Source organism: Oncorhynchus gorbuscha, linkage group LG24 (assembly GCF_021184085.1).
Source record: "Oncorhynchus gorbuscha isolate QuinsamMale2020 ecotype Even-year linkage group LG24, OgorEven_v1.0, whole genome shotgun sequence".
Lineage (NCBI taxonomy): Eukaryota > Metazoa > Chordata > Actinopteri > Salmoniformes > Salmonidae > Oncorhynchus > Oncorhynchus gorbuscha.
Window position 1 is genome coordinate 47372296 of NC_060196.1, and position 25000 is coordinate 47397295.

General features: G+C 41.1%; 1 protein-coding gene across 12 annotated transcripts in view; it reads left to right on the forward strand.

Annotated features, from left to right (window-relative positions):
* Nucleotides 1-25000, forward strand: part of LOC124012930 (adhesion G protein-coupled receptor B2-like) — a 541176-nt gene that overhangs the window by 452889 nt on the left and 63287 nt on the right. For 8 of the 12 annotated variants that reach the window (XR_006834797.1, XM_046326992.1, XM_046326996.1 and 5 more), the window contains 4 exons: nucleotides 2162-2233; nucleotides 12978-13070; nucleotides 19565-19858; nucleotides 24682-24721. Coding sequence is in view for 11 of the 12 variants with exons in the window: in XM_046326992.1 (XP_046182948.1) it covers nucleotides 2162-2233; nucleotides 12978-13070; nucleotides 19565-19858; nucleotides 24682-24721 (499 nt within the window). In the remaining variant the exon portion in view is untranslated. The remainder of the gene's footprint in view (nucleotides 1-2161; nucleotides 2234-12977; nucleotides 13071-19564; nucleotides 19859-24681; nucleotides 24722-25000) is intronic. The other 4 variants (XM_046326998.1, XM_046327000.1, XM_046326999.1 and 1 more) reach the window with 2 other exon arrangements.

Sequence of the window (25000 nt, forward strand, 5' to 3'; positions counted from 1 at the left end):
CAATAATAATAGTAATAACAATAATAGTAATAACATTAATACTAATAATAAGTAAGTTACTGTTTACTATACAGACGTTATTATTCAGTGTCCCTCAGGCTATGGCAGGCAAATGCATATTTGGCTGCAAGAGGAGCCATTGCTCCTTCGCCCATGAGTATATTTTGTTTTTCCTCTGGGTTTAAAGTAAACATTTGGAATAAATGTAGTCATTTCTGAGAATAATGAATCTCTTGGTGAGGAATATTTCTCACAGTAAAGGAGAAAGTGCATCTCTGTTTCTACCTCCCTTGTGGTGCAGTGACCACGTCCACGCTCCTCTTTGGGTAGCCAAGTCTTTTAATGTCTGCTGGTTTCTATTGCCAATCGGTGCTCACTCAGCCTGTACTTGGTAAGGATCTGTCTCTGCTTCCTATCTCTGACAGCGTAGAGAGAATCAGCAAATTCATATTCTCTGTTTAAAAAAATAATAAAAAGAGCAAATTAGTCGGCTTTGGGATTTTGTTTCGTTTTTCCAATGTTGTAAATATGAGACCTTTGATTGGTTCATGACTTTGCTTATTGGAATTCTTTCTTTTGAAGCAGTGCTGGTGTCAGCTTGGTTGGTTAAGTCCAACACTAGCTGACTGGGAGGGCTTGTTTCTAGGCTCAGTTCTTGAGTTTGAAGTGCTTGATGTTTGACTTGAGTTTAGATGTAGCCAAAATTGTAATGATATTTTCTGTATTTTCATTACCATTTTAAAGCGGCCCAAATTCTGCCCTACATGCATTAGTTGGTGTATTTCTCTGGACTTCTAGAATTTTCCGACAGAATTCTGCATGTAGGGCTTCAAATGGATGTTTGTCCCACATATTAAAGTCCAGTTTATTGAGTGGCTCCCAAACCTCACTTCCGTAAAGAGCTATTGGTAGGATTACACTGTCAAATATTTTTGTCCAAATTCTAATTGGGATGTTGATTTTGAATAATTACATTTTTATTGCATACATTGCTCTGTGGGCTTTATCTTTGAGTGCATTCACTGCATATTAAAGTTTCCCGATGCAGATATCGTCAGACCAAGGTATGATTCATTTTTTTGTGTGTTAAATTATGGTGTTGTTCAGGGTGAAATTATATTTGTGTTTCTGTTTTTTTGGGGAAAATCATGATTTACAAAAAACTAAAATTACTGCCAAGGCCCAATTTTGACAATATTGCTCTAGAATGTTAAGGTTCTGTTGAAGACCTTCTTTGGTTGGTACCTCCTTCAAATAGTGTGAGTCCTGGGGCTGGAGAATGGTCCAACATGTCTGCTAATTCATTGATATAAATGTTGAAAAGATTTGGACACAAACTGCAGCCTTGTGTCACACCTCGACATTGTGAAAATAATTCAGTTTTTTGGTTTTTATTGCACACTTGTTTTCTGTGTACATACATTTTATTAAGTCATACACCTTACCACCAAAGCCACGTTGGAGAATTTTGTAGAATAGCGCTTTGTGCCAAATATAATCAAATTATTTTTTAAGTCAATAAAGCAAGCAAAGATTTTGCCCCATTTTTTGCTCTATTTTTAATTAGTGTGTGTAAGGTGTATATATGGTCAGTAGTGCGATGGTTAGGAAGAAAGCCAATTTGACATTTACTTATTACATTTTGTTTCTTGAAGAAAGGTTTGAATTCTTGAATTCAAAATGCTACAGAAAACCTTTCCCAAGTTGCTGTTTATGTAAATTCCCTGTAATTATTGGAGTGTGATTTGTCTCCACTTTTGTGGATCGGGGAGATGAGCCCATGGTTCCAGACATCAGGGCAGCAGACAGAAGTTAAATCCATGTTGAACAATTTAAGCACAGCATTTTGCAACTCAGCATTTCATTTCAATGTTGTCTAGACCACAAGCCTTCTTTCATTTGATAGATTTGAGATATTCATTTATTTCTTGTTGAGTTATTGGGTAATCTAATGGATTTAGGTTGTTTTTAATGACTGATTCAAGGATGCTCCATTTTTCATGATTTCTAATTGCTTATGTTGTAAGTCTTCTTGTGGGATGTTTTTGTATAGATTATCAAAATGAATTCCCAAATTCTCTCTCTCGCTCTCTCTCTCTCTGTTGATCTTTCTCTCTATCTACTGTATATGCTAACTGACTCCTGTTCTGCTCTTTTTCAGGTGCTGTTTGCTGTCTTTGACTCTGTCCAGGGCTTTGTCATCATTACTGTGCACTGTGTCATGCGCCGCGAGGTTAGTGTGTGTGTGTAAACATGTGTCTGTCTGTCTGTCTGTCTGTCTGTCTGTCTGTCTGTCTGTCTGTCTGTCTGTCTGTCTGTCTGTCTGTCTGTCTGTCTGTCTGTCTGTCTGTCTGTCTGTCTGTCTGTCTGTCTGTCTGTCTGTCTGTCTGTCTGTCTGTCTGTCTGTCTGTCTGTCTGTCTGTCTGTCTGTCTGTCTGTCTGTCTGTCTGTCTGTCTGTGTTGACTTTCTCCTACTGAAGTGTACAGTACCAGCTAGCTAGCTAGACAGAGAATCAGCTCAGACATGGGAAGGATTACTCTTGTGAATATGCCAATAGCTCCAGCATATGTTAATATAATACAGCATTGTCCAGATGATGCAGGGCCCCTATAAAGAGATTAGTAAGACACTATGAAGTAAGATGATAAGTCCCCATTCTAATGCCCTCAATGCTCATTCACCACAGACCCACACAGGGCCCCTAGTGAGACCAAATACCCATCTACCACACACACACACACACACACACATGCATGCACACACATGGATGCACACACACACGTACCTGAAAGCATACATACATGTACACGTACACACACACGTACACACACACAATCGCAAACTACCCCTTAGTATGCCCAAATACCCAACTACCCACAATGCATTGGGTTTGATCCATTCCGTGCCTACACAGCATCTCCAAGCCTCTCCTCCAGCTACGATATGCATAGTTAAATAGGTTATTGGATAAACTGATACAGTAGTTTAAAACATAATATTAAATGCCAGAAGCGCTAAGCCATATATGTTAAATCAATATCACAAAAGCGTAGGATTAGTCAACTAAATCCAGGAATTATTTGAGTAAATATGAAAATCTCTGCCAGGGACTGAACCTAATCCCTAATAGCTGCAGTACAACGGGTAAGGACAGTATGCTACCTCTGGATTGGAGAGATGTGGAGAGAAGGAGAGGAAAGTGGGATGAGAGATGGTCTAAAGAAGATGCGGAGAGGAACAGATAGGCGGAGGGTTGGAATAGAAGAAGATTGAATGAACAGAGTTCATGGATCTATAGAGAGGGTGTGTTGCAGAGCAACAACGTGTGTATGGGAACGAGGAAGGTAGGGAGGGAAAAGAGCGTGGTTAAGAGAGCATGCAGACATCTGTGGAAAATGTTATTTATCCAATAGGGAGTGAGAGAACACAGATGTATAGAATATGTGATTAGCAAAATGAGAGAGGGGGGAGAGGGAGGGAGTGAGAGAACATAGATGTTTAGAATATGTGATTAGCAAAATGAGAGAGGGGGGAGAGGGAGGGAGTGAGAGAACATAGATGTTTATGTAGAAACCGTGACAAACAGAGAGAGGGGAGGGAGAGAGATGGATGGATGGATGGAGAAAATAAGGAGAGAGGTAAGGGACATGGGTGTATGTATGAAAATAATGACCTTAGCAGAGAGGAGGGGGAGTGGGACAAAAATAGGGAGGGAGAGGTGACAGAGAAAATAGAGGGAGAGAGAAGGAGACAGGGATAATGAAGAACACAAAGGGGAGAGGGTGAACATGGGGGATGGGGGATTACATTATAGACCCAAAGGAAACCCATTGGACTGTGAAATGAGAATGACCTAGCCATTAGTGTGCCAAAGTACCCAGCAGGGAATCAGAGTTAACTTAGAGAGGATGGAGAGAGAGAGAGAAAGCTAGTTGAAGATAGAGATAAAATGTCCTCCTGTGTGCTACCTTCATGTACAAATTAGGATCTGGCTAAAAATACTTGAATCAGTTATAGAACCCATTGCCCTTAATGGTTGTGAGGTCTGGGGTCCGCTCACCAACCAATAATTCCCAAAATGGTATAAACACCAAATTCAGACTGCATGCAGAATTCTGCAAAAATATCCTCCGTGTACAATGTAAAATACCAAATAATGCATGCAGAGAAGAATTAGATTGATACTTCAGTAGGTCGATACTTAAGACTGACCCAATCTTAACTTTTGACTATGTACAGACTCAGTGATCATAGCCTTGCCATTGAGAAAGGTCGCCATAGGCAGACCTGGCTCTAAAGATGTGCACACTGCCCACAAAATGAGGTGGAAACTGAGCTGCACTTCCTAACCTGCTGCCAAATGTATAACTGTACTAGATATACATATTTCCTTCAGATTACACAGATCCACAAACAATTTGAAAACAAACCCGATTTTAATGAACTCCCATATCTATTGTGTGAAATACCACAGTGTGCCATCACAGCAGCAAGATGTGTGACCTGTTGCCACAAGAAAAGAGCAACCAGTAAATAACAAACATCATTGCAAATACAACCTATATTTATGTTTATTTCTTTTCCCTTTTGTACTTTAACTATTTGCACATTGTTACAACACTGTAATTAATACATAATATGACATTTGTAGTGTCTAAATTATTTTGGAACTTGTGAGAGTAATGTTTTATGTTCATTTTTATTTCACATTTGTATATTATCTACTTCACTTTCTTTGACAATGTTAACATATGTTTCCCATACCAATAAAGCCCCTTGAATTGATTGAATAGATAGATAGATAGATAGATAGATAGATAGATAGATAGATAGATAGATAGATAGATAGATAGATAGATAGATAGATAGATAGATAGATAGATAGATAGATAGATAGATAGATAGATAGATGGCTTTTCGTTGGCTCTGCAGCTCATTTCAGTGTTCTGTTCTCAGATTCCACTCATAGGGTGGCGATTTGTTGTCCTACTCATCGGCTTGAAGTCAGGTCATATTGTCTCTGTCCTCAGGTGAAGACATGGTTCACTGATATCATGGAGGGATGGTGGGAAACAGATTACAGATTAGCAGAGTTCATTGAGTCAGGGACAACAACCATACTTCAAATTTAAACTTAAAGTCAATTTAAAACAGCAACACACATTGTCGTAAAATAATCAAATGAAGGAGATAAAAACAAACTGAATGCAATAAAAGAGATGAACCTGAAACAAAATGGATGTCTAAATATGAACTTTGTTCATAGACACGATTTGTCGTCACAGCGTGTCAGTGTAGTTATTGTGTGTGATATGTGTATACGTACATTCACGTGTCCTATCCATGTTGAGCTGGTTACACACTGCACATTTTTTTGTAAATGGATAAAAAATAAAAAATAATCTTTTTCATTATGGGGTATTGTGTATAAATTTACGAGGATTTTTTTAAATGTAATACATTTTAGCATTAGCCTGTAACGTAACAACATGTGAAAAAGTCAAGGTCTGAATATTTTCAGAACGCACTGTATATACAAAAGTATGTGGACACACTTTCAAATGAGTGGATTCAGCTATTTCATCTACACTCGTTGCTGACACGTGTATAAAATCGAGCTCACAGCAATGCAATCTCCATAGACAAACATTGGCAATAGCCTTTCAATGAGGCACCATCATAGGATGCCACCTTTCCAACAAGTCAGTTCATCAAATTTCTGCCCTGCTAGAGCTGCCCCGGTCAATTTTAAGTACTAATATTGTGAAATGGAAATGTCTAGGAGCAACAATGGCTCAGCCGCGAAGTGATAGGTCACACAAGGTCACAGAACGGGACCGCCGAGTGTTCAATTGTGTAGTGCGTAAAAAACATCTGTCCTCGGTTGCAAAACTCACTACCATGTTCCGAACTGCATCTGGAAGCAACATCAGCACAATAACTGTTCGGCGGGAGCTTCGTGAAATGGGTTTCCATGGCCGAGCAGCCACACACAAGCCTAAGATCCCCATGCACAGTGCCAAGCATCGGGCTGGAGTGGTGTAAAGCTCGCCCCCATTGGACTCTGGAGCAGTGGAAATGTGTTCTCTGGAGTGATGAATCAAGCTTCACCATCTGACAGTCTGACGGACGAATCTGGGTTTGGCGGATGCCAGAAGTAAGCTACCTACCCCAATGCATAGTGCCAACTGTAAAGTTTGATGGAGGAGCAATACTGGTCTGAGTCTGTTTTACATGGCTTTGGCTAGGCCCCTTAGTTCCAGTGAAGGGAAATCTACAGCATACAATGACATTCTAGATGATTCTGCGATTCCAAATTTGTGGCAACAGTTTGGGGAAGGCACTTCTGTTTCAGCGTGACAATGCCTCCATGCCCAAAGCGAGGACATACAGAAATGGCTTGTCTAGATCGGTGTGTAAAAACTTTACTGGCCTGCATTGAATGGATGAATTGGAATGCAGACAGCGATCCAGGCTTAATCGCCCAACATAGGTGCCGGACATCACCAATGCTCTTGTGGCTGAATGGAACCAAGTCCCTGCAGCAATGTTCCAACATCTAGTGGAAAGCCTTCCCAGAAGAGTGGAGGCTTTTATAGCAGCAAACAGGGGACCAACTCCATATTAATGCCCATGATTTTGGTATGAGATGTTCGACGATTGGTCATGTAGTGTACATATAAACAGTACCAGCACTCAACATGAGTCCTGCAACTAGTCAAGCACTGGTTCAAGTGTCTCATTTTTTAAAACATTATTATCATTGTCCCCAATGCACGTTATGCAGTGAAGTTGTTGAATGTATTTGTATTTATTATGAATCCCCAGTACTCTTCCTGGTGTCCAGCAAAATTGAGGCAGTTATACAATTTAAAAAACATTACAATTCATTCAAAACAGATTACACAACACATTAAGTGTTTGCCCTCCTGCCACTACTCTATTACCGCGTGTCTACAACACAACATCCATCTGTGCATGTGTGTATTAGGGCGTATGTTATCATGTGTGTGTATGCATGTGTCTGTGCCTGTATTGGTTTCTTCACAGTCGCCGCTGTTCCATCGGGGGAATTTTATCGCTCGGGGCCTGAATGTGAAAGCCTTGTTATTAGCTCTCTCTGTCAAGTGACTTGTGATGCCAAAGGTAATGTGGGTGTAAATGTCAAAATCAAATCAAATCAAATCAAGACACACCAATACAGGCACAGACACATGCATACACACACATGATAACATGTCATCGTCTGTACCTACCACCCAGCATTAGCTTACCTAATGAAAGTATCAGAGAATAGCAAACAATATGCTATATCTCTGAGCGCTGCGTCTCTGGCGTCAGTTACCACCGTATCTATCTTTGTTTTAATAGTATTATCCTCCTAACGGAACCCTCAGTAGACTGGCTGCCTATCTAGAGTCAACATATACCACTTGAGTAAAAGTCTAAGAGCATTTGGTTTTATATATACTTAAGCATGGGAAATATATGCAATTGAAAAAAATATACTTAAGTATCAAGGTAAAAGTAAAAGTATAAATCATTTCAAATTACTTATATTAAGCAAACCAAACTGCACAATTGTTTATTTACTTTTTATTATTTACGGATTGCCAGTGTCATGCTCCAACACTCAGACATCATTTACAAACAAAGCATTTGTTTTTAGTGAGTCCACCAGATCAGAGGCAGTAGGGAGGACCAGGGATGTTCTCTGTTTAGTGAGTCCACCAGATCAGAGGCAGTAGGGAGGACCAGGGATGTTCTCTGTTTAGTGAGTCCACCAGATCAGAGGCAGTAGGGAGGACCAGGGATGTTCTCTGTTTAGTGAGTCCACCAGATCAGAGGCAGTAGGGAGGACCAGGGAGGTTCTCTGTTTAGTGAGTCCACCAGATCAGAGGTAGTAGGGAGGACCAGGGATGTTCTCTGTTTAGTGAGTCCACTAGATCAGAGGCAGTAGGGAGGATCAGGGATGTTCTCTGTTTAGTGAGTCCACCAGATCAGAGGCAGTAGGGAGGACCAGGGATGTTCTCTGTTTAGTGAGACCACCAGATCAGAGGCAGTAGGGAGGACCAGGGATGTTCTCTGTTTAGTGAGTCCACCAGATCAGAGGCAGTAGGGAGGACCAGGGATGTTCTCTTGAGTGTGTGAATTGGACCGTTTTCCTGTCCTGCTAAGCAGTCAAAATGTGACGAGTACTTTTGAGTCTCGGGGAAAATGTATCTAGTGGAAAGTATATTATTTTCTTTTGGAATGTAGTGAAGTAAAAGTAGTCAAAAATATTAATAATACAGTAAGGTACACATACCCCAAAAAACGATTTACCTAGTACTTTAAAATATTTTTATTTAAGTACTTTACTGTACTGATCTTTGTTCTTCAGTTCTCTCTCTCACTTTCCCAGTCTCTTTCTTTATTTCTATTCTCTCACTTTCCCAGTCTCTGTCTTTATTTCTATTCTCTCACTTTCCCAGTCTCTGTCTTTATTTCTATTCTCTCACTTTCCCAGTCTCTGTCTTTATTTCTATTCTCTCACTTTCCCAGTCTCTGTCTTTATTTATATTCTCTCACTTTCCCAGTCTATGTCTTTATTTCTATTCTCTCACTTTCCCAGTCTCTGTCTTTATTTCTATTCTCTCACTTTCCCAGTCTCTGTCTTTATTTCTATTCTCTCACTTTCCCAGTCTCTGTCTTTATTTCTATTCTCTCACTTTCCCAGTCTATGTCTTTATTTCTATTCTCTCACTTTCCCAGTCTCTGTCTTTATTTCTATTCTCTCACTTTCCCAGTCTATGTCTTTATTTCTAATCTCTCACTTTCTTTTTCTTTGGATGTTTTCAGATAGTGTTTTTTAAATGAATACAGTATTAAAAGGTAACAAACACATTTAAGAAACTGAGATCTTTAACTCTTATTAAAAGCCAATAATGATGCAATGCATGTTGATGGAGTGTAATAAACAATTGTACATGTGAGGGATAATCAACAAGGGGCTATGCTTTCTTTGGATAATAATCCAACTCCGTGGAAGGTCCGTTCCACTCTGCTATCGCATAAAGCCCAGAGTTCAATTCAACTTCTTTCAAAAGTAGCTCAAACATAGAACATGTAAAAATTGAGTAGAGCCACAATTTCCCACTATAGGGAAATAAAACATGCTCTAGAATGCCCTTCAAGTCAATCCGAAATGAGTGTTCAACAATGCCATGGTATAACATAAAATCCATAATAAAACCCAATATAGATGATAAAACATTAGCATTAGCAAGGTAATATATTTGTTTGTAGCTACACTCTTAGAAAGGTTCCTTAAAGAACCATAAGGGTTATATATCTTGCTTCATATATGGTATGGAACCCCTAAATGTTCTATATAGGACCCTTTTGTAGGGTTCTTTGACCAGAACCATAGAGGTTCTACTTCACTGAATCAAAAGGGTTCCACATAGAACCCTGCATGGTGCCATTTATGAATTATGGCTACCACTATTAAACAGTAATAATTTTTGCTAAGAAAATAATTTAATAAACAATTAAATAATGGACAAAACAACCCCAGCATAGTTTTTAGAATGTATTGTCATTACTGTATATGCTAACATAGTTTGGAAATATTCTCCGGTGACCAGGGAGGCATCTCTTTGTTTGATTGTTGGCCCATGTCAACTCTGGCTGACATCTTTACAATAAAGTACAACTTTGTCCATTAGTTACAGCAAACAACGAAAATGTTGCTTCTGCTCCATTCTCAACACCCCCAAACAGCAGACTTCACACATGCAGTTAAGACAAGGTTCAATATGCAGTGCAGCGCCCCTGGATGGAGAGCATGTTGTGGGGTAAAGGGCCTTGCTCAAGGGCCCAACTGTAGGGGAATGTTTTGAAGATGTGAACCCAGCAGCCCTAGAGTTATCAAATCAATTCCACCCATTTCTTTCCTGCACCCAGCCCGGGATTCAAACCAGCAACCTTACAGCCTCAGGTCCAATTCCTGCCACAGGTCCAACTCCTTAACCACTGGGCTACCTACCACCAATACAGTTTGGGTTGTTGCCTCACTGGTTCCAGAGAAAAATAAAAAAACAACCAAAAACACAAGTGAATCTTTGGAAATAAGCATGAATTAATCTGCAAAAATGACCAAATACTATGCAGACATATAATTATTATGATGTTGAAGAACAACTTACATGCAGTTGTTGTCAGCAGCAATTGAAAGTGAGATTCTCTGCCTCTTATAGTTCTTGGTTACTGCCATAAATTGCAAAACACAGAGAAAGTGTTAAACGTTATGTAATGATTAAGTAGGCTATTGAATCACCAATATTTATTATACTGAATTTATTATCAATTATTTATACATACCTCCTCTCAGTCAGCAACAGTATTCTAATGCCTTCATGAAGCATAGTCCCATCATCCGAATCCACAGTGAAATACTGAAATAAAAGTAACAATTAGCTAATTTTCAATGTCAGGCTGGGTCTGTAGCTATATTTGGAACATACCATAATAAAGCAGTATGTTTATTTGAAAGAGTTGGCTGGCTAGCTTGAAAAGTGGAGAATTAAAGTATCCTGTGTTTTTCTGTTTTACTTCTTGGCCAACCCATCCCGTTAGCGGGATCGTCAACATCCGCTGAATTGCAGAGCGCCAAATTCAAATTAAATTACAAAAAATATTTATGAACTGACAAGTGCAATATAGAAAAACACAGTTTAGCTTGTTGTTAATCCACCTGGCGTGTCAGATTTCAAAAAAGCTTTTTGGCGAAAGCTATCCAAGCGTTTATGTAAGGACATCTCTCTCAGCAGACAAAACATTACAAACAGCTAGCAGCCAAGTAGATTGGTCACGAAAGTCAGAAAAGCAATAAAATGAATCGCTTACCTTTGATGATATTCGGATGTTTGCACTCACGAGACTCCCAGTTACACAATAAATGTTCCTTTTGTTCCATAAAGATTATTTTTACATCCAAAACACCTCCATTTGGTTGGCGCATTATGTTCAGAAATCCACAGGCTCGAGCGGTCAGGACGGGGCAGACAAAAATTCCAAATAGTATCCATAAAGTTCGTAGAAACATGTCAAACGTTTTTTATAATCAATCCTCAGGTTCTTTTTACAATAAATAATAAATAATATTTGAACCCAACTGTAGCTTTTTCAACAGGAGTGAGAGAGAAAATGTCTGCTCCAAGCTGCTCACGCATGCCAAACTCTGCTGGCACCCAGCCATCCAATGACGTGATGTGATCTTTCTCGCTAATTTTTCAGAATAGAAGCCTGAAACTATGTCCAAAGACTGTTCACACCACGTGGAAGCCATAGGAAAAGGAATCTGGTTGATATCCCTTTAAATGGAGAGAAGGCATGCAATGGAACAGAGAGGTTTCAGGAAAAACAGCACTTCCTGGTTGGATTTTCCTCAGGTCTTCGCCTGCAATATCAGTTCTGTTTTACTCACAGACAATATTTTGACAGTTTTGGAAACTGTAAAGTGTGTTCTATCCTTATCTGACTATCATATGCATATTCTAGATTCTGGGCCTAAGAAATAGGCAGTTTCATTTGGGTACGTTTTTCATCCAAACATGAAAATACTGCCCCCTACACTCAAGAGGTTGTAACGTTAGTTAAATAAAGTTTTAAATGTATTTATGTAGCCTGTAGTTTATCATATGACTTTGGCTTCATATGTTTGAATTAAATTACCTTAATAAGTTGAACAATAACGTGCTTATTGGTAGGCTACTTCTATTGTCATGCTGGAATGAGGGTTGGTTTTTGAATCGGAAGGGCAGTTACATTATGAATTGACCAAAAGGTTCTATATTAGAGTCCCTTCGTAAATTCACTCTGGCTATCTACTCCGATTTCAGAGCACTCTCATCTGAGTGTGCCAGAGTGCAGAATAACTGATGAATTTACAAATGCGTGTCAGTAAATGTAAAAAAAAAAGTAAATTGTTGCCAGCAGAAGTAAATTGTTGCCAGCAGCACAGTTACAGTCACCAACGCTTTAGACAACATGAAAACAGCCTAACCACCTCTGCTAGGGTGAGGAAAATGGTCAAAATGAGGTGTACTCTCATTTGCATCTGGAAGTAGCTAGCAAGCTTGTCAACTTTAGCCAGTTAGCTTGGGTGCTTGACTGCCGTTGTGAGGTCAGAACGCTCGGATCAATGTTACTCCTCTGCTAGAGCGTCCAGTGTGCTCTCTGAATGCTCCGAGAGCAAAACACTCACGGACAATCTGACAACACTGAATTTACTGAGCGCACTCTGGCACTCCAGATTGAATTTACGAACACTCCCTAAGAATGTAAGCTTTTATGCTATTATTGTTATTAATATTGCTTCTAGCTAGCAATAGATTTGCAACAACACAGGTTTGTAGGAACCTTGCTGTTTGCCACTCAGACCTCTGCAACATATGAATTCGATCTTCCCCCTTCCATATTGAGCCAACGGGGTCAGATGTCAGCTAGCCATTTATCTGACCAGGTGACATCATAATGGAGCATCATTACATTGGAATACATGTCAATGCAAAACAACTGAAACAAATGAAAAGGGAATGTTAGCTGTCCTTTCACAGTTTGATGTGACTGGGTTAGCTTTTGTGAGCTGTTGTTTTCTAAAAATCCCCATTACATTATGGGTTATTGATAAAACCCTCAAAGTTCTTTGCCTTCACTGGGTATATATATATATATATAACCTTTTATAGTAATGGGTTCTTTACTCTTGTCCAATGAACCAAAAGGTTCTATAAAGAACCCTAAATGAACCCTTTTTTCTAAGTGTGTTGGTTAAAACCCAATAAACATGTGTACAGTACTGTATACATGAACATAGTGTCTATGGTAGTCTTAATGTTGTGAACTTAAACAATAAAGACCTTTAATTTGCTCCTTTCCTCCCCTTATCCCTCCTCTTCTGCTTCCTTCGCTCCTCCTCCCTCTCTTCAAGGTCCAGGACGCAGTGCGCTGTCGGATGGGGGGATGTAAAGATGACAGCGAGAACTCACCGGACTCATGCAAGAACGGACAGGTGCAGATCATGGTGAATAACATTTCATTTCATCCCATATTAGACCCATAACCACTACTAGTCTGGCCCCTGATCTGTTTGTGCTGTCTTGCCAACTTTGCGACCAGGCTACATAACCACATCATGTTGGTCCTATAACTGCCCTGTTCCTTTTCTCCAAATACTGTCATTCACTGTTTATAATCCCAATCTCAATCCCAAATCGACCACTACACCCTACACCCAATTCACTTGTTCATTTTGAGAGGATTTGAGAGTTGTCGATTTCGGATTAGGACTAAAAGTTAGGGCCTCCCGAGTGGTGCAGCGGTCAAAGCCACTGCTTTGCAGTGCTAGAGGCATCACTATAGGTTCGATCCCAGGCTGTGTCACAGCCGGCTGCAACCGGGAGACCCATGATGCGGTGCACAATTGTCCGGGTTAGGGGAGGGTTTGGCCGACTGGAATGTCCTTGTCCAATTGCGCTCTAGCGACTCCTTGTGGTGGGCCGGGTTCATGCATGCTGACTCAGTTCACAGTTGTACGTTTTTTCCTCTGCCACATTGATGCGTCTGGCTTCCGGGTTAAGCGAGCAGTGTGTCAAGAAGCAGTGCGGCTTGGCTGGGTTGTGTTTCGGAGGACGCACAGCTCTCAACCTTCACCTCTCGCGAGTACGTACGGGAGTTGCAGCGATGGGAGAACTACCAATTTGGGAGAAAAAGGGGTAAAAAAAGGACTAATATCCTAGTCAAAATTGATGATCTATTTCCAGTCCCTCCTAAAGATTTTTTCTTAGCGCACCTGTAATCAGTTATTTTCATATTTTCTTCACGTTTATATTGACTCGACAGTGACTGCGGCAGGTTTGTTGAGCCTATAAGAAAGGTCCTTATCATTATGCGCAGGGTGTAAAGTTACAAGAAAGGTTACTTTGTCCAAAATCATAATACTCTTGTAAATCATAAAGACATGAAGTGCCTCCCAATGTCGACCAGGTCACAACGTTCTGTCATTTGTATTAGTTACGAAGGTTACGATGCTGACCATTCCCTCCCCTTTAGTTTTATTTATCACACAGTCATTTACTGTAATATTTCGGTCTCTTGAATGGACCGCTAGGAATGTTAGGAGGCTGATGATTTACTGCAAATTACCAAAAAACATTTCTTTTTTGGGGAAAGTACTTGTCTTGAATTTGTTTTTCAAAGCTGTCAGGTTCAGAGTTTTTCCTTGCCTAAAATCGCTGACCTGGAAAAGGTATGGCCCAGGGTTGTTCCGGGTGATGTCAGATGTTCAGGTAATATGAATGGTCTTATTTATGAGGAAACCTACTCCTGCCAAAGGTAACACGGAGCACTGTGCTGAAAGCAGTCATTTCAAATCAATTGGTAAATCCAGTGTTTCCAACAGTAATTTTCTAAATGGTATAATCCTGAATTAATCCTTCATAGTAAAAGGCTCTAGGTGACTCAATGAAAATGGCAAACTTTACTGGAACCTGTTATAGACATGACATGACATGACATAGCAGCCATAACAGTATTAAGAAGGCCTTATTTAAGATTTCAAGTAGTGTAACCATAAACTTACTTAAGAGGATAGGAGGACATCTTGAGAGGATAGGAGGACAAATTGAGAGGATAGGAGAACATATTGAGGGGATAAGAGGACATATTGAGAGGATAGGAGGACAAATTGAGAGGATAGGAGGACAATTGGAGAGGATAGGAGGACATATTGAGAGGATAGGAGGAAATATTGGGAGGATAGGAGGACATATTGAGAGGATATGAGGACATCTTGAGAGGATAGGACAACATATTGAGAGGATAGGAGGACATATTGAGGGGATAGGACGACATCTTGGGAGGGTAGGAGGACATATTGAGAGGATAGGAGGACATCTTGAGAGGATAGTAGGACATATTGAGAGGATATGAAGACATATTGAGAGTACAGGAGGACATATTGAGAGGATAAGAGGATATCTTGAGATGTTAGGAGGACATATTGAGATGATAGGAGGACATATTGAGAGGATAGGAGGGCATTTTGAGAGCATAGGAAGACATATTGAGAGGATAGCAGGACATTTTGAGAGGATAGGAGGACATACTGAGAGGATAGGAGGACATATTGAGAGTATACAATGACATTTTGAGAGGATAGGAGGACATATTGAGAGAATAGGAGAACATATTGAGAAGAAAGGAGGACATATTGACAGGTTAGGATGACATCTTGAGGGGATAGGAGAACATATTGAGAGTATAGGTGGACATCTTGAGAGGATAGATGGACATTTGAGAGTATAGGAGGACATATTGAGAGGATAGGAGGATATACTGAGAGTATAGGAGGACATATTAAGAGTACAGGAGGACATTTTGAGAGGTTGGGAGAACATCTTGAGAGGATAGGAGTACATATTGAGGGGATAGGAGGACATATTGAGAGGATAGGAGGACAGATTGAGAGGATAGGAGGACATTTTGAGGGGATAGGAGGACATATTGAGAGGATAGGAGGAAATATTGGGAGGATAGGAGAACATATCGAGAGTATAGGTGGACATCATGAGAGGATAGGTGGACATTTGAGAGTATAGGAGGACATATTGACAGGATAGGAGGACATATAGAGAGGATAGGAGGACATATTGAGAGGATAGGAGGACATATTGAGAGGATAGGAGGATATATTGAGAGGATAGGAGGACATATTAGGGGGTAGGAGGACACATTGAGATGATAGGAGTACAGATTGAGAGGATAGGAGGACATATTGAGGGGATAGGAGGACATATTGAGAGGACAGGAGGAAATATTGGGAGGATAGGAGGACATATTGAGAGGATAGAAGGACATATTGAGAGGACAGGAGGAAATATTGGGAGGATAGGAGAACATATCGAGAGTATAGGTGGACATCTTGAGAGGATAGGTGGACATTTGAGAGGATAGGATGACATATTGAGAGGATAGGAGGACATATTGAGGGGATAGGAGGACCCATTGAGCGTAGCCTAGTGGTTAGAGCGTTGGACTAGTAACCGGAAGGTTGCGAGTTCAAACCCCCCGAGCTGACAAGGTACAAATCTGTCGTTCTGCCCCTGAACAGGCAGTTAACCCACTGTTCCCAGGCCGTCATTGAAAATAAGAATATGTTCTTAACTGACTTGTCTGGTTAAATAAAGGTAAAATAAAAATTAAAAAATATTGAGAGGATAGGAGGACATATTGAGGGGATAGGAGGACACATTGAGAGTATAGGAGGACACATTGAGAGTATAGGAGGACATATTGAGGGAATAGGAAGACACATTGAGAGGATAGGATGACATACTGAGAGGAAAGGAGGACATATTGAGGGGATAACAGGACATATTGAGAGGATAGGAGTACAGATTGAGAGGATAGGAGGACATATTGAGGGGATAGGAGGACATATTGCGAGGACAGGAGGAAATATTGGGAGGATAGGAGAACATATCGAGAGTATAGGTGGACATCTTGAGAGGATAGGTGGACATTTGAGAATATAGGAGGACATACTGAGAAGATAGGAGGACATATTGAGAGGATAGGATGACATATTGAGAGGATAGGAGGACACCTTCACAGGATAGGAGGACATCTTGACAGTAAAGGAGGACATATTGAGAGTATATGAGGACATATTGAGAATATAGGAGGACATATTAAGAGTAAAGGAGGACATATTGAGAGGATAGGAGGACATATTGAGAGTATAGGAGGACATATTAGGGGGTAAGAGGACACATTGAGAGGATAGGAGGACATATTGAGAGGAAAGGAGGACATATTGAGAGTATATGAGGACATATTGAGAATATAGGAGGACATCTTGACAGTAAAGGAGGACATCTTGAGAGGATAGTAGGACATATTGGAGTATAGGAGGACATATTAGGGGGTAGGACATATTGAGATGATAGATAGGAGGAAAGGAAATATTGGGAGGATAAGAGGACATATTGAGAGGATTGGAGGACAAATTGAGAGGATAGGAGGACAACTTGAGAGGATAGGAGGACATATGGAGGGGATAGGAGGACATATTGAGAGGATAGGAGGAAATATTGGAGGATAGGAGGACATATTGAGATGATCTCGAGAGTGGACATATTGAGAGGATAGGAGGACATATTGAGGGGATAGGAGGACATATTGAGAGGATAGGTGGACATATTGAGATGATAGGTGGACATATTGAGAGTATAGGAGGACACCTTGAGAGGATAGCAGGACATATTGAGAGGATAGGTGGACATATTGAGAGGATATGGGGACATATTGAGAGGATAGCAGGACATATTGAGAGGATATGGGGACATATTGAGAGAATAGGAGGACATATTGAGGGGATAGGAGGACACCTTGGGAGTGTAGGAGGACATATTGAGAGGATAGGAGGACATCTTGAGAGGATAGTAGGACATGTTGCGTGTATAGGAGGACATCTATAGAGGATATGAAGACATCTTGAGAGGATAGGTGGACATGTTGCGTGTATAGGAGGACATCTATAGAGGATATGAAGACATATTGAGATGATAGGAGGGCATATTGAGAGTACAGGAGGACATATTGAGAGGATAGGAGGACATCTTGAGATGTTAGGAGGACATATTGAGATGATAGGAGGACATATTGAGAGGATAGCAGGACATTTTGAGAGGATAGGAGGACATATTGAGATTAAAGGAGGACATCTTGAGGGGAGAGGGGGACATTTTGAGAGTATAGGAGGACATATTGAGAAGATAGGAGGACATCTTGAGAGGATAGGAGGACATTTTGAGATGATCAGTATACAGACTAGAGTACAGCCAAAGACTAGAGTAACTAGTCCCTCCCATTCTCCCCCTCTATTCTCACTTCCATGTTCATCCTCTCTCTTCCATGTTCATGCTCTCTCTTACATGTTCATCCTCTCTCTTCCATGTTCATCTTCTCTCTTCCATGTTCATCTTCTCTCTTCCATGTTCATCCTCTCTCCTTCATGTTCATCCTCTCTCTTCCATGTTCATCCTCTCTCTTGCATGTTCATCCTCTCTCTTCCATGTTCATCCTCTCTCTTGCATGTTCATCCTCTCTCTTGCATGTTCATCCTCTCTCTTCCATGTTCATCCTCTCTCTTCCATGTTCATCCTCTCTCTTGCATGTTCATCCTCTCTTTTCCATGTTCATCCTCTCTCTTGCATGTTCATCCTCTCTCTTCCATGTTCATCCTCTCTCTTGCATGTTCATCCTCTCTCTTGCATGTTCATCCTATCTCTTGCATGTTCATCCTCTCTCTTGCATGTTCATCCTCTCTCTTCCATGTTCATCCTCTCTTTTCCATGTTCATCCTCTCTCTTGCATGTTCATCCTCTCTCTTCCATGTTCATCCTCTCTCTTGCATGTTCATCCTCTCTCTTGCATGTTCATCCTCTCTCTTGCATGTTCATCCTCTCTCTTCCATGTTCATCCTCTCTCTTGCATGTTCATCCTCTCTCTTCCATGTTCATCCTCTCTCTTGCATGTTCATCCTCTCTCTTCCATGTTCATCCTCTCTCTTGCATGTTCATCCTCTCTCTTCCATGTTCATCCTCTCTCTTGCATGTTCATCCTCTCTCTTCCATGTTCATCCTCTCTCTTCCATGTTCATCCTCTCTCTTCCATGTTCATCCTCTCTCTTCCATGTTCATCCTCTCTCTTCCATGTTCATCCTCTCTCTTCCATGTTCATCCTCTCTCTTCCATGTTCATCCTCTCTCTTGCATGTTCATCCTCTCTCTTCCATGTTCATCCTCTCTCTTCCATGTTCATCCTCTCTCTTCCATGTTCATCCTCTCTCTTCCATGTTCATCCTCTCTCTTCCATGTTCATCCTCTCTCTTCATGTTCATCCTCTCTCTTCCATGTTCATCCTCTCTCTTCCATGTTCATCCTCTCTCTTCCATGTTCATCCTCTCTCTTCCATGTTCATCCTCTCTCTTCCATGTTCATCCTCTCTCTTCCATGTTCATCCTCTCTCTTCCATGTTCATCGTCTCTCTTGCATGTTCATCCTCTCTCTTCCATGTTCATCCTCTCTCTTCCATGTTCATCCTCTCTCTTCCATGTTCATCCCCTCTCTTCCATGTTCATCCTCTCTCTTCCATGTTCATCCTCTCTCTTCCATGTTCATCCTCTCTCTTCCATGTTCATCCTCTCTCTTCCATGTTCATCCTCTCTCTTCCATGTTCATCCTCTCTCTTCCATGTTCATCCTCTCTCTTCCATGTTCATCCTCTCTCTTCCATGTTCATCCTCTCTCTTCCATGTTCAACCTGTTTTTTACCTTGTCTTGTTCCTTCTCTTTCTTATTCTCTTCATCATTTCTTCTTCCCCACATATCACTTACAATCTCTTCGTATTAATGTTTCTAATCCATCTGAATTGTGTCCTCTCCTCCATTCCCTCCACTCTCATCTCTCCTCCTCTCACATCTCTCCATCCATCTCTCCCACCATCCCTGCATCAGAAGTGTCAGAACATGTCCTACTGCGGGCAGCAGTGTGGCTCTCTGCGCTACAGCACTGGCACTGGAGCTTCTCCATGCCCGTCATCGTCATGCCAACAACAGTCACCATGCCTGCCACCATTCCACCCTCACCAGGGCTGTCAACACAGCTGCCAACAAGGCTGTTACCACAGCCTGCCCCACAACAACCACATGAACCATGAGCGCATGAGCCACACCCTCAACCATGCCCATAACCAAGCTTACAACCACAACCATGGACATAACCACAACCAGTACTCCAACAGCAAATCAGTATGTCAACCACAGTAGATAGATACTATGTCCTAAAGTAGCCAATGCTGTGTGTAGCCATATAGAACATCTGGTACATTAGCCACGAGGTTTCCAACAATGGTTCCCAAATTGTTGATATACTGAAATGGCTTTCAATTTATTTAATAAAAATCTTATTAGCCTGCAAAAACAACTAATGTTGTTTTATGGTCCATTGGGGAAAAGGTTTGGAAATCACTGGGCTGCAGTATATTAGTATGTAGATTGGTGCCAGTAGGTTTTTACAGAAGGGATCTTGAACTTCCTTCTGGCCCAGTAGACCCCACATGTCTGAGTTATAGTCTTAGCTTCCACCAGTCAACGTTGTTTTATGCTGCTTTTTTATATCTAGATGGAAGTGTTTTTAGAGGAAGTTTTGGGATAAAAATGTTGTTTTGTTCTTGCATTTATTCCAATAATAATTCAGCCATAAGTGAAATGGAGTTCTCTTGTGCTTAAGTGGTTACCAGTGTTGGCTGAACCCAGGCCTAATGTGAATGTCCTCCACAATAATGCCTGGACAAACAGTACTTAGTAATGATGCTGATGGTGAACCTGATTCACTTTACATACTCAGCCTGTGTGTGGGTGTGAGAGAGAGAGGGGGAGAGAGATGAGAGTCTATATCCTCATTTGTCTGTTTAGGCGAGAGCCATTTGTGAGTCAGTGTGATTTGCGTGCTAAGAGCTTTCCTCTCCTTTGAGACCTGCATTCATTCTCTCCCTCTTTCAAATGTTCTGTTTCTCTTTCTGTCCCTTTAATTATCTTTATTTCTCTCCCCCCCTCATGCTCTCTCTTTCTCTACCACGTTCCCCTTTCACTGCCTTTCCCCCTCCCTCCACCTCTCTCCCTCCCTCTTCACCCTCCATCTCTCTCTTTTACTTTCCCCCTCCCTCCACCTCTCTCCCTCCCTCTTCACCCCCATCTCTCTCTTTTACTTTCCCTCTCCCTCCACCTTCCACTCCCCCCTCCTTTTTCCTCCCCTGTCTCTCTATCCCTCCCTCCCTCTGTCTCTCTCTGTGTCGTGCCAAAAATGCCTAATAGTTTTATATCCACACAAAGGCTTTTGTGAGCGGGCTCCATAGAGGATTCTAGGCAGATCGGTGCTGGGGGGAGAGAGGAGACAGATGAATGGCCTGGGTCTGCATGGCAATGAGGTGCCACATTAAGTTGGGGAGGTTTTAATGGAGGCCATTTTGGAAAGACACACTGGAACTTTCCCTCATTCAATCCAATCAATCTGTTTGTGTGCTGATATTTGTGTTGTTTTTTTCACTAAGCAATTTGTTCTAACGAATTCTCTCGTGGAGGTTACAAAAGACAAGCTGAGGGCAATCAATGCAGAATGCTGGGATGAGGAAGATGATTGTGTTTGGTTTAAAGAGAGAAAGGTAGAGAACTTGAAAGAGACCAGTGACTTGAGATGGCCATTGCAGACCGACAAAATGGCAACATCGCCAATAAGGTGTCATTCAATGTGTTTAGCCATTTGCTCTTGATTGGTGTCAGTTACAAGTCTGGGGTAAAGTAAGTGCTTGAAATGATGTGCCGAAGATCATGTCAATTATGGATGCACTTTACTCACTTGAAAACAAAACAATATTAGAACCAGCATTCTTGAAAAAATAACACTGACCTCGATTTTCATCAGCTGTTCATCCTTCTTGATTCTTTTGAAGCAAAATCATTATCTTTCCTCATTCTTCTCCTAAACACATACTGATAGAAAGATTATAGGAGTAGCTCAGATATCTGTTGTCACTACCAGCCATTCTAATATCAAACACACTTCTTAGTAGAAAGGGATATACTGTAGGATGCGTGCCCAATGGCACCCTACACCCTAGATGGTGAACCCCCATAGGGCTCTGGTCAAAAGTATTGCACTATGTAGGGAAAAGGGTGCCATTTGGGATTCGACGATACGGGGCTTGAGTCTGCATCTCTTTGTCTCTAAATCATCTGTAGCACCATTAGAAAGGTTTAGCCTAACATCTCTGTCTAAATCATCTGTAGCACCACTAGAAAGGTTTAGCCTAACATCTCTGTCTCTAAATCATCTTTAGCACCATTAGAAAGGTTTAGCCTAACATCTCTGTCTCTAAATCATCTGTAGCACCATTAGAAAGGTTTAGCCTAACATCTCTGTCTCTAAATCATCTGTAGCACCATTAGAAAGGTTTAGCCTAACATCTCTGTCTCTAAATCATCTGTAGCACCATTAGAAAGGTTTAGCCTAACATCTCTGTCTCTAAATCATCTGTAGCACCATTAGAAAGGTTTAGCCTAACATCTCTGTCTCTAAATCATCTGTAGCACCATTAGAAAGGTTTAGCCTAACATCTCTGTCTCTAAATCATCTGTAGCAGCATTAGAAAGGTTTAGCCTAACATCTCTGTCTCTAAATCATCTGTAGCAGCATTAGAAAAATTTAGCCTAACATCTCTGTCTCTAAATCATCTGTAGCACCATTAGAAAGGTTTAGCCTAACATCTCTGTCTCTAAATCATCTGTAGCACCATTAGAAAGGTTTAGCCTAACATCTCTGTCTCTAAATCATCTGTAGCACCATTAGAAAGGTTTAGCCTAACATCTCTGTCTCTAAATCATCTGTAGCACCATTAGAAAGGTTTAGCCTAACATCTCTGTCTCTAAATCATCTGTAGCACCATTAGAAAGGTTTAGCCTAACATCTCTGTCTCTAAATCATCTGTAGCAGCATTAGAAAGGTTTAGCCTAACATCTCTGTCTCTAAATCATCTGTAGCAGCATTAGAAAAATTTAGCCTAACATCTCTGTCTCTAAATCATCTGTAGCACCATTAGAAAGATTTAGCCCAGGGATGGGCAACTCCAGTCCTGGGGGCCGGGGAGTTGTCACTTTTTTCTCCATACCGAGCAAACATAGCTGATTAAAGTAATTACAATCTAAACGGAAGATAAGTTCACTATTGCAATCAGGTGTGTTAACTGGGGCTGAGGTGTGACACCAATCAGGCCCCTGAGGACTGGAGTTTCCCATCCCTGGTGTAGCCTAACATCTCTGTCTCTAAATCATCTGTAGCACTATCAGAAAGGTGTCATCTAACCAGGGCCTGTTCTTACTCTTCTGTTGCCCTAGGCGAGACCAAAAAATGCTGCCCGCAAAACTAGAATATTCCCAGTATCCAAATTACTTTAAAAAGACATCTAAAGTCTACGTGTTTTCCAGATGTTAAAGTTCAATTTAAGTTCTGAATAAAAGGTGAAAAGTTATTTTCTGTTTGTTTAAAATACATATTTTCCAGGACGTTGAAAAGGCATCTTTTCCAGATGCTGAAAAAATATGTATTTTCCGGACATTGAAATCAGGTTCATTTCTAGTTCTGAATTAAATGTTAAAATACTTATTTTCTGGATGTCCCGACCGAAGCAAATACCAATATCCGTGGATGTGGAAATCAAGTCCGGTCCGGACTGTACCAAAAAAAGACTTCCAAAAGACATCGGCTCATGCTTACTGGAGTGTAGCCTACCATGTTCAATCTACCATGTTCAACCTACCATGTTCAACCTACCATGTCAACCTACCATGTTCAACCACAATGCAATTTTATGAATGCCCTTCCATGCGGTAGGCCCACCGGTTAGAGAACAGACCATTGGCTTTTTTGGTCCTTATTCCTGTGACAATTCAATTAGACTAATTAAGCTTTGAAAATCAGCTGCCCAACTTTATCAGGAGATATCATGAGCCTATTTGCAATGTGTTTATACAGTTGGAAATGCAGAAGTTTTTTATTTTTCGCTATGATCAGCTTGTTAAAAATTGACGTATACAAACTAGAAACCACTGATCCTGACAATGGGGTGAAACTCATGGACAACAGTTGTGATTGTCCATGCCATATTGTCCATTTTACTTAAATCCTGTCCTGATTTTAGGATATGTTGTTTGTTAGCGTCATGTAGGTTAGGCAATTTGATTTGAGGAACCTGCACAATGTAAGTGTCCGTCTCATTACATTGTCATCCATTTTATCTCCAGCCTGTAGGCTAAAGAGAAGGCCACATACTCTTTCTATCATGTCTGTATCTGCTACATGATTTATGTTAGATTAGTTTTTTGAAGGAACGTTGGTGAAGCGTCGCGGCGATTTGTCTCTCCAACAGCACCCTGGAGAGTTGCGCAGGGAATGGACATGCAAAATATGTTTACGCCCCTGCCTTTGACAAAGTTGGCACTGCTTATCACAGTGCGGAATTTGCGCTCACCCAAAAAGCCCATATGCTACTGGTTGAGTGAAATTGTCATTGTTTTTGCACAGAATTATGTGAGGTTTTATGTGTTGTCGCTGGAGGTGTGACTTGGCCTCCCTCGTCAATCTGTCGCCCCAGGTGTCAGCCGAATCCTGCCTAACGAGCGGGCCGTTCGTGAGCCTAAAACACTGTGATCTGTCTATGGGTGTGTTACGTTCATCTTTCAAAAGCACCTCTCCTCTCATTTTCCGTTGTTTCTGTTTCATCTGTGATGACATTCCTCTGGTTTCTAGGACTGTCTGTCATCACTATGGAGATGAATCTCTGCCTTTGTATGTTGTATTAGTGGGAGTAGAATGTTAAATTATCACAGATATGATTTTTGACCTTCATCTAAGATCTTTATCATCGTCTGCATCCTTCTGTTTCCCAATGCTACCCCAACACCATGCTATATCTGTTACACACATGCAGCTACCATGGAAACACATATATACAAATACACACACACACACACACACACTGCTGTCTAACTGTGTATCTTCTCCCCATGCTCTCTCTCAGACGGACTTTGAAAAAGATGTGGACCTGGCGTGTCAAACAGGTAGGCTCTCTCTCTCTCTCTCTCTCTCTCTCTCTCTCTCTCTCTCTCTCTCTCTCTCTCTCTCTCTCTCTCTCTCTCTCTCTCTCTCTCTCCCTCTCTCTGTCCTCTATATCTCACTCTAACCTACTCTCTCCCTCTCTCTCTCTCTCTCTCTCTCTCTCTCTCTCTCTCTCTCTCTCTCTCTCTCTCTCTCTCTCTCTCTCTCTCTCTCTCTGTCTCTCTCTCTGTCCTCTATCTCTCTCTACCCTACTCTCTCCCCTCTCTCACTCTCTCTCTTTC